The sequence below is a fragment of the Ursus arctos genome, unplaced genomic scaffold (assembly GCF_023065955.2).
Source record: "Ursus arctos isolate Adak ecotype North America unplaced genomic scaffold, UrsArc2.0 scaffold_13, whole genome shotgun sequence".
Classification (NCBI taxonomy): Eukaryota; Metazoa; Chordata; class Mammalia; order Carnivora; family Ursidae; genus Ursus; species Ursus arctos.
In genome coordinates, this window is record NW_026622797.1 from 31521961 (window position 1) to 31532636 (window position 10676).

The following is a 10676-nucleotide window of genomic DNA, read 5'->3' on the forward strand; positions in this document are numbered from 1 at the left end:
TTCCATATGTATTTGTGTAGAGATACACACCTATTAATACATATAGTTATATCAAAAAAAAGCCTAGAGTTATTGCAAACATAATTAAAATACTACTAGGTTTTATATATCTAAAATCGTCAAAAGAAAATGTGTGAGAACATACACCCACTGTCCTAATTCTGCCCCGCTGGAACCATAATAATTCTTCTTTTCCTTCCATGTTAAAGAGTCTTCCAAATATTTCAAGACAACTAGTTCATGTGTCTTCTTTCCTCCTCGCTCAGCAGCCATAGTCCCTCAGCCTTTCTCTTATGATGTGGTTTCCAGGCTCCCCACCATCGTGGCCTCCCTCCTCAGGACACACTCCCACTTGTCAGACTGTTAAATAACATCCAACTGCGACAGATCCAGAGAGAAGGTCTCAGATGAACAGATCATCTGCTTGCCATTTTATTAGCTACCATAAACATCAATCAAAACTCTGAACACGCTGAGCTTCCCAGCTAACTTGAGCTGAATATTTTAAATGCTTAGAAAGTGTGAATTTTATTTTAGCTCTAACAGTCAGATTTAAGACATCAGATTGAAACTTGCAGTAATTTACATGGCAAACGCCAACACCAACATTCCAACCACAAGACAAAGCAGAGGTGGTGGGGAGGGGCTGCAGGAACATGTAAAAAAGTGGGTCACCCTTTTCCATCGGATTCCTTCTTCCCTCTCCCATCTGCATCACCAAATGAGTGAGCTCCATCTCTCTTAGGAATGTGAAATCTTCTCTCCATCTACTCCAAGCATCCTGTTTTCACATCACTTTCTCTCAGGCACTACAATTTCTCTGTATATGTATCTTAGGCTCACAAATGTCCTTGAATAAACTCACAAGTTCTGGGGGCAGTTTGTAAAAACAGAAAATTATAAACTTCAGATATCTTTGACTCAGCCTTTAGGAAAATATCCTTTATATCCTTGTTTCCACAGATTTTAAGCTAAAACTATGCTGCTTCTTTTAATTTTCACCCTATAGTTCAATTTGTGTCTATGACTACTTGCTAAGGGCAGAGAATTTGACTATATAATGGAAAGGCTGATTTTAACAGTTCCAAGTTCTGTTAACTTGTACCTTTGGCATTATAAATGTTTGTCATAAGAAACTTTATTTTCCAAAATGTTTGTTGTAGAAACGGTGTTTGCCTGCGTCAACTGGTAACCACTGCCTGTGATGGGGGTTTGAGGAAACCTCCAGTCTTAGTGGTAATTTACTCATTCTTCCTGGACTTGGCGGACACAGCCACATAACTTCCCTGGTATGGAAGGGGTGTGACCTTGCTTATTTGACTGAGAACACCAAGACCTTTTATCTTGGCTTTTTCCATTCAGGGCATAAAAAAATATTGGGATTCAACAAACCTCTTTTTAAAAAGTGATGCAAATTAAAAAGAAATCCTCCAACAACGGGGACTGTGTCTCATCGCTGCACATTCCATAACACCTGGCTCAGAGCTTTCCAAATGTATGGTACTCAACAATATTAGCTCAAGTGGATGGGATTACTCTTCGTAACAGCTCTCAAAGCTAAATTTCACTGCCATTGAAATGGAACAAGGGAGTTCAGAAGAGTTTTTACTTCTGCTTTTTTTTTTTTTTAGTTTTTACTTCTTCACCAGGTTTGTAAATATTTGTTCCAGAATGGGTCTATTCTTACAGATACGGAATGTCCTCTATAATAGTATCTGAAGCCTTTTGGTTACAAGTGACAGAAATTTAACTCAAGCAAGTTTAAGCAAAGAAAGAGGAGGATTTAATGCTTCATGCTTTAATGAAGAAGATCTTCATTATGGCTGAACTCAGAGGCTCAAATATTATCATGAGGACTGACTCTCTCTCCTTCTCTGGCCTCCTTTCTTCTGTGCTGATTTCATTCTCAGGAAGACTCCCACTGACTCCCTACCAACTAGCAATCATATGTTTACATCCTTTCCACTCACAACCCAAAAGGAAGACAGCCCCTCTATCAAGTCTTAGGGAAGACTCTCAGTAACCCCGCTTGGACCACACGTCTCTCTTAGGGCAGGGAAGTAAGGCATCTTGACGGACAGACCCCAACGAGAAGGCGAGGGAGTGTCCCAAAGGAAAACATGCCACACCAATAAGTCTACTCAACAATTCAAAGCCTGAAATTATAAGTCCTTTTTTTCTCCTTCTGGGCATGAAAGAAATAAAACCATGGTTCTGCCAAGCTGCCTTCCAAATGACTACAACTACACGGTATACTCTCATTTGTTACGGAGGAATGATCTTTACTGGGTCTCTTAGATGCCAACCACAGTGTCAGGCATTTACACAGGTTAGCTTATTTAATTCTCACAATATGTAGATATTTAAGATGAAGCTACGGAGGCTTAGAGAAGTTACACAGCAAATATTAGAACCGAAAATGTAAACCGAGTCTATCTGCCTCCAAAACCCCTTGCTTTCAGCACTGAGAGTTTCAGGGCTCTTTCAAGCTTACTTGTGGGTATCAGAAATTTGTGGATGAAAGTTCAAAGACCTACATATTAGGCAAGGCCAACTTAATTAAAAAGAAGGCGATTATCTATAGAAAGTGATTTATCAGATGCCCTGAAAGAGTTTTACTAGTTGCCCGAAATTCCTGCACTAGAGATTAATTTGGACTACGTCATTACTGCTGCTTAATTTATTTTATTATTTTACTACAAATACTTCCCAAGCACTTGGGATAATGAGGCTTGTTAAAATGCAAATGCCCCAGGAAGGGGTAATACATGAAGCTTTCTCCTATTAGCCCAAAACCTTTATGTACATCAGATTCTCCACTCCTTTTTCACACGGCCCTCACCCAGGAAAGAAGACATAGGGACCAGTCACATCACACTGCTCGACAGGGCATCTGGGTAGAGCTCACAGCAGCCAGTGACTGCACTAGAGGCTGGGAAAAATTCTACAACCTTTGTACTCCTGATGAAAATTACTCAGCATTTGATCATACAATCTAGAAAAACTGTAAACAGTCTGACAACAGCAGCAATGAAAACAAATACATACAACCTATGAATTAACAAAAGGAATCAGGGAGTGAAAACAGGAATAGTTACTATAAGAATTTGCACTCATGGTCCTCTGCTTAATTTTAGAAACATAAACCTCTTGGGTATACATTATTTAGTGAAGGAAAAAATCTAATCTTTAGTGACTATGGTTAAATGCTTCATATCACACAACATTACTGGTGCTGCCATAAGATCACCCACAGGATTCTTTTACAAAATGGAGTCTCCGGTTACATAGAGCACCGCTGGCTTCACTGTGCCTCACTGCTTCAGAAAGGGGGCAGCAGGTAACGAACTGCCTGGGGTCCCAGCCTCCTGCCAGCTCTTGGGCCCCCAGCACCTCTGGACAACTGTAACTGAGAACTCCGCCAAACTACTGGCTTTCAGCCACTTCCCCTCTTAAATGGGACAGTGAGGAAGAATTTATTTTCTAATAGTTTCTCTTCACAAGCAGTTTTCCAAATGATTCTACCTGGCACAGTACCTGACACACAGGAAGCATTCAAGAAGTTAAAAAGAAGAGGAGGAGGAGGAGGAGGAGGAGGAGGGAGGAAGAGCGGGAAGAAGAAAGAACTGCATTCTATCTATCATATTTACTTCCTAGACTATTAGTTCTAAGGGACAAATGGGGAGAAGCTGAGTAAACTTTCAAGATCATGGTAATTCAACCCCTACTTCTTAAATATGAGGAAGCGAGGCCCACAGAGGTTAGTAACTTCCCCAGTGTCGGGCTGTTGGTAACAGAGCTGAGGTTCTCGCCCACTTCTCCTTACACCCAGTCCTGCGCTCTTTCTATAGTAAAAACTTCACGTCAAGGGGTGGGCCATACGTTTTCAACGAGCAGTAGCATCCCTGGAGTTCCGCCGTGTCCCTATGTCCAGAAGCATTTCTACAGGTGAGGATGGAGGATGAACACTGTTGTCTGCTGACGGGAGGTTCCCTATCATACATTTCCTGGGACACAGGCTGTAGCATCTAAGTGAGAACATATTAAAATGCTTCTCTGGTACATTCAGTAATCAGAGTTCTTTACAGGTTATGGTATTAACCAGAGTCGTTCCAAGTTCTGTCCTCTGACAGACTGGCGTATACTCCTGCTCTCTCGGACTTGTAGCAGGAAATGTGTCTCACTCTCTTCACTAGCAAACATTTAGAACATGCCTCCTCTGGGTAACACACTATGTTAGCCTCTGAAGCTAGGAAGAGAGGTAGAGAACACGGGTCCTGCATGTGCAGTGCTTGAAATCTGTGAGGCGATAGAACACACACGTGAAAGATAACCTCAACGTGGGTACATCTAAGTACAAACAAGAGGAGCAAAGGATAAGGCTATAGGGTTTCTAGGAAGCCCTCCAGCGAATTAGAAAATCTAAACACAGACTTCCCTGAGTATAACTGAACATTATCCACCATGGTAATTAAGGTCAAAAATGTAAGTATTCATCAGACATGAAATTAACACTGTTTACCTCAATTTATATATTAATGTTATATCACCAAAATCCAAATCATTAGAAATAAACTATCTTGAGATTTGGTTCATATTTATGAAAGAAATACTATCCTGGTAACTCCTGTCAAACAAAAAGACTATATTGAGAAATATTTCATATATAAAAGTAAAATATGTATGGATTATTAAAACAAACACTTATAACCTCCCAACAAACAAAAGCCCAGGGCTGGATGACTTCACTGGCCAACTCTACCAAACATTCAAAGAAGATTTAATACCTATCCTTTTCAAATTCTTCTAAAACATTGAGGAGCAAGGAACGCTTGCAAACTCATTTTAAGGCCAGCATTACACTGAAGCTAAAACTAGACAAGGACACTATAATAACAGAACATTATAGGCCAATATCCCTGATGAACATAGATGCAAAAATCCACAACAGAGTTTTAGCAAACTGAATCCAACAATCTATTAAAAGGATCATATATCAACATTAAGTGAGATTTATTTCAGGGATGCAAGGATGGTTCAACATCAAATAATGTGACATTAATGAAATAAAAGATAAAAATCATACGATCATCTCAACAGATGCAGAAAAAGCATCTGACAAAATTCAACATCCATTTATGATAAAAACTCAAGAAAATGGGTATAAGGGAAATATACCTCAACATAATAAAGGCTATATATGACAAACCCACAGCTTTTAAGACCAGAAACAAAACTAGGATGCCAACTCTCCCCACTTTCATTAACATAGTATTGGGAAGTCCTAGCCACAGAATCAGAAAAGACATAAAGAAGAAATAAATGGTATCCAAATGCTGAGAAAGAAGTAAAACTGTCACTATTTAACAGATGGCACAATATTATATACAGAGAACCCAAAAAAGCTACCCAAAACTGTTAAAACTAATAAACAAATTCAATAAAGTTATAGTATACAAAGTTAAAATACAAAAATCTGTTCCATTTTTTTTTTTTTTTTTTTAAAGATTTTATTTATTTATTTGACAGAGATAGAGACAGCCAGCGAGAGAGGGAACACAAGCAGGGGGAGTGGGAGAGGAAGAAGCAGGCTCATAGCAGAGGAGCCTGACGTGGGGCTCGATCCCACAACGCCGGGATCACGCCCTGAGCCGAAGGCAGACGCTTAACTGCTGTGCCACCCAGGCGCCCCAATTTCTATACACTAATAAAAAACTATCAGAAAGAGAAATAAAAAAAAAAAATCTCATTTAAAATTCCATGAAAAAAAAAACCCTAAAAATAAACTTAACCAAGAAGTTGAAAGACCTGTACAGTGAAAACTACAAGATGTTGATGAAAAAAACTGAAAATGACACAAATAAATGTAAAGATATTCCACACCCATGGATTGGAAGAATTATTATCATTAAAATGTCCATACTATCCAAAGCAATTTATGGATTCAGTGCAATCCTTGTCAAAATTCCAACGGCATTTTTCACAAACTAGAACAAATCATTCTAATTCTAATAACTGTATGGGACCACAAAAGACCCCAAATAGCCAAAGCAATCTTGGGAAAAAAGAACAAAGTTAGAGGTAACACACTCCCTAGTTTCAAACTATACTATAAAGCTATAGTAATCAAAACAGTATGATATTGCCATAAAAGCAGATATACAGATTAATAGAACAGAACCTATGCATACATGGCCAATTAATTTATGACAAAGAAGGCAAGAGCACACAATGCAGAAAGGATAGTATCATCAATAAATGGTACTGAGAAAATGGATAGCCACATGCAAAAGAAAGGAACTGAACCACTATCTCATATCATATGCAAAAATTAACTCAAAAATGGATTAGACTTGGATGTGAGACCTAAAACCATAAGACTCCTAGAAGAAAACATAGGTGATAAGCTCTTTGACAATAAAGTTAGTGATGTGGTTTTGGATCTGACTCCAAAGGCAAGGACAACAAAAACAAAAATAAACAAATGGGACTATACCAAACTTAAAAAGCCTCTAAAGAAAAAAGAAAAGAAAAGAAAAGAAAAGAAAAAAGAAAAGAAAACAAATGCTTCTGCACAGTTAAGGAAACCATCAACAAAATTAAAAGACAATCTACGGAATGGGAAAAGGTATCTACCAATCATATATACCATAGGGGTTAATATCCAAAATATATAAAGAACTCATACAACTCAATACCAACAACAACAAAATCTGATTTAAAATTGGACACAGAATCTGAATAGATATTTTTCCAAAGAAGACATACAAATGGCCAATAAGCACTTGAAAGATGTTCAACATCACTAATCATCAGGGGGATGCAAATCAAAACCACAATGAGATATCACCTCACACCTGCCAAAATGGCTATTATCAAAAAGACAAGAAATAACAACTGTTGGTGAGGTTATGGAGAAAAAGGAACCCTCATGTACTGTTGGTGGGAATGTAAGTTGGTGTAGCCACTATGGAAAACAGTATGAAGTCTCCTCAAAAAATTAAAAATAGAATTACCATTTGACCCAGCAATTCCACTTCTGGGTATCTATCAAAATAAACAAAAACACTAATTTGATATAATACATGCATGCTTATGTTCACTGCAGCATTATTTATAATAGCCAAGATTTGGAAACAACCTAAGTGTCTGTTGATAGATGAATGGATAAAGAAGATGTGGAATGCACGCACGTGCGCGCGCGTACACACACACAGAATACTACTCAGCCACAAAAATGAATGAAATATTATCATCTGTAACACGATAGACAAGCCTTGTGGGTATTATGCCATGTGAAATAAGCCAGACAGCGAAAGATAAATACCACATGATTTCACTTACATGTGGAAGCTAAAACCAACCAACCAAACAAAACCCAGACTCAGATACAGAGAATAGACTGGTGGTTGCCAGAGAGGAGGCGATGGGAAGTAAAATGGGTGAAGGGTCAAGAGGTACCAAATTTCACCTATAAAATAATAAGTCAAGGAAATAGAATCTATAGCATGGGGGAATCCATTCAATAATATTGTATTAACTTTGCCTGGGGACAAATGGTAACTAGACTTACTTAGTTACCAGTTCCCAAAGTATACACATGTCAAATCACTACATTGTACACATGAAATTAATTTGTATGTCAATTATACTCCAATAAAAAGACACATACTTGTAAAATTAAACTATGTGTCTTGTTGAAATACATACTATTTTATTTTCAGCATCACCGAATATCAGGGCTGGAACGTAACCAAGCTGCCAGTGTATCCATTCATTGGCTGTTCCGTTCGCCCTTACACATCCCTAGGAATGGCTTCTCATCCTATGCTTGAAAACCTCTGGTGACAGTAACCTGAGTAGATGATGAGGCAGGATAGTTCATCTTTGGACGTTCATCTATTTCATTCTACATAAAAGCAATGTACTTCAAAATGGGAAAATTTTCAACAGAAGAGCCAGTGGAATGTTTTCTAATTCGTTACAGAAGTGTCTACCTTTCGTAATTAAGTTTTCTTTTGAGGTCTACTTCATGAGATTGATAAAGTACAGCAGTCAGTAAGTCTATGCAGTAATATTCCTGTTCGTGGACATTCCCTCCAGGAAGCTCACTATGAGAAATTAGGTAATGCAAAGAAAACAAGTGCTATGTAAGGATTCAGCAAAAAAATACTAGATTGAGAGTATCTACAACATCTGTTAATCGTACAATATCTAATGTTTCATGTTAAGTATGTTCCTGTGTAGCAACAGCAAGAGCTTGAACTTGCAATAAATGCCCTTATTAATCTTGCAAGAAACATGTATCTATTATCAGTATATTCTACTTACTGTGGCCCAAAAGCACGCAGTTTAAGAAAATGCTTACTGCTGGCATTTAAGCAAAAAGGGTGGAGTTGCTTTGTGCTGCATTAACTGAAAACTAAACCGTGATGGGTTCTACTGTATTTGATGATTGACCCCATTACCAAGACTTCTGGCTACACATGCAGTTAATTTTTCACACAAACTTAGGCCCCTTGCACAACTAGTTGATTAAACAATCATTTTGTTTGCTATCAATAGGTGAAAATCATAACACTAACAAAAGAATTAAATGGAAATACTTTCCACCTACCACCACCACCAAGGGTCAAAGCAGGCTAAAGCAGCAGTGGGAGGGGAGAAGGGGTCACTTGACTCTTACCACTTGGCCAGCTGGGTATATCCTGTCTGTACCTCTGCAGGACGGTAGAGGACGGGCTTTCCAACTCACCTGTGTTTTGAGAATGACATCCACAAATTTAAACTTTCACCAAAACCTCGCTTAGTTCTCCAAAATTTGAGCTGCCCTGGGGAGGTATATTCCAGACCATCACCCTTTACAGCAGTATTGAGAGGTGTAGGCATTTGCATGTTTGTACTCTGTCTCTAGTCGGTCCCAACTGAGCATGTGGCTCAGAGCAGGCTTATAAGCCTGCTAGGTGGGGACACATGATGAATAAGACCCAGGAGGTTACTGTACAATCCAGCAGCAGGATAGAAGACTGCTGGGCCCTCCCAAATGCCTACTATGGATTCTTTCACCTGTTATCAACACAACTTATGGATCGGCTATCTACAGTTGGCGCTAATTTACTTGTTTCTTGAAGCATGGCTAATGAATTCACTGGCGCTTTTTTCTCAAGTCCCCTTTGTAAGTTAGACATGTATTACCGGCAGCGTAAGCAGTGCCTGGCAGAGAAGCTCCTCTTTAGACCCTCCGGTAGCAGAGAAATTAAACACAGCATCAGAAGACAGCTGATGGAATGAGTGATGGAGCAGATCATGAGGAGAAAAACAGGGAAGCAATGTCAAAATCAAAGACAAATGCAAGAGTGGTGAGGGGACAGGGGAAGGTCAGCCACCAGTGGGGTGGATGAGAAGAAAGGGGAGCAAATGCACTGATTCCAACCATCATTTGAACTAAAACTTCACTTCAGACATAGTGTAATGCTTTCAAGTCTTTTTAAAATTTTGGAACTTGAGGAAGTAACTCCAAAAGGCAGTCTATACCACTCCCTGTCAACGAATATGAAGAAGCACTGTGCATAAAACACGAGACTTTGCACCCCACAGTCCCAGATAAAGACAGAGCAGAGCAAATTCCTCAGTGAGGTGCACCTTGACTTCTGTTAGCACCAAGACTGCTTACATGCGGGGAAGGAGAGAAGCAGAATAGAAGGAAAGCCAGGGTTCCAGGGGAAAATCCGGAGCAGTGGAACAGGAAGTGGTAAAGGGTAAAGAGGGGGAAGGGGAGAATTACTATCCCTACATCCGTCCATACCACGGTCCTTCAGATACAGATGTTGTTCAAGCAATGACTCCATCAACCAAAACCCCCGGGAACTACAAATAAATGATCCTAACAAATACCTGGAAAGTTTCAGGCTGTCAAACTAATGCAGATGCTCATAGTTTAAAAAAAAAAAAAAAAAAAAAAAAAAAGAATAATTCTGCTGTAACTCACCTCAGGTTTTAAGCTCAGGGTCATCATGTATTGTACACTATCATTTTCACAAGTAAAACTGAGAGCAGTTATTGGCTCTTGTTAATAATCAAATGCCACTAAGTCTCCCAACATCTATTCCAAAGCACTCCCAGGAGATTTCTTATAAAAACTGGCTTATTTCCCAAGTGAACAGGCATAGGATATGCATCCTTTTTCTTAGAACCTGCCCCTGGCTAGTCTTCTACAGAACCAGCAGCAGAAAATAGAAGCCAGATATGGACCTTTCACTATCTGAACCAGGTATCATGAGAGCCTATAGACCTATTTAAATGTATTTAAATAAAGCCCTGATGTGACAGAAATATGGCTGCAAATCTAGTAAGTGTGACTATAAACATTTTATGGAAAAAGAACTAAACATTCAGTATTTGGGGGCAACTAGTGTAAGGCAAATTCTATTCAGCACACTAATTAAAATGCTAGTGCTGTATTTAACCAAGCCAAAATGTAAGTGAATACACATAATCCAGTGAGGAAAAAAATTTAATGCAAGTGTCATCAGTTTAAGTTCTGTTTTCTAAGCCATAAGCAGATGTTGAATCTGCCTGGCATCGGTTTAAAAATATGCATGAGGCTTTTGCTGGGAAGCCAAACAGCATCACTTGTTTGGAGAGCTGTCTTACAGTTACACCTGAATCCCCTCCAC

At 39.0% G+C, this 10676-nt stretch overlaps 1 protein-coding gene across 3 annotated transcripts in view; it reads right to left on the bottom strand.

Annotated features, from left to right (window-relative positions):
- The window catches only part of AKAP7 (A-kinase anchoring protein 7), a 138608-nt gene that overhangs the window by 28343 nt on the left and 99589 nt on the right, over window positions 1-10676 (bottom strand). Inside the window, exon 2 of one of the 3 annotated variants that reach the window (XM_057311040.1) lies at window positions 8687-8755. The exons of the other annotated variants lie outside the window; for them this stretch is intronic. Within the exon in view, the coding sequence (XP_057167023.1) occupies window positions 8687-8755 (69 nt within the window). The remainder of the gene's footprint in view (window positions 1-8686; window positions 8756-10676) is intronic. 3 annotated transcript variants of the gene reach the window in all.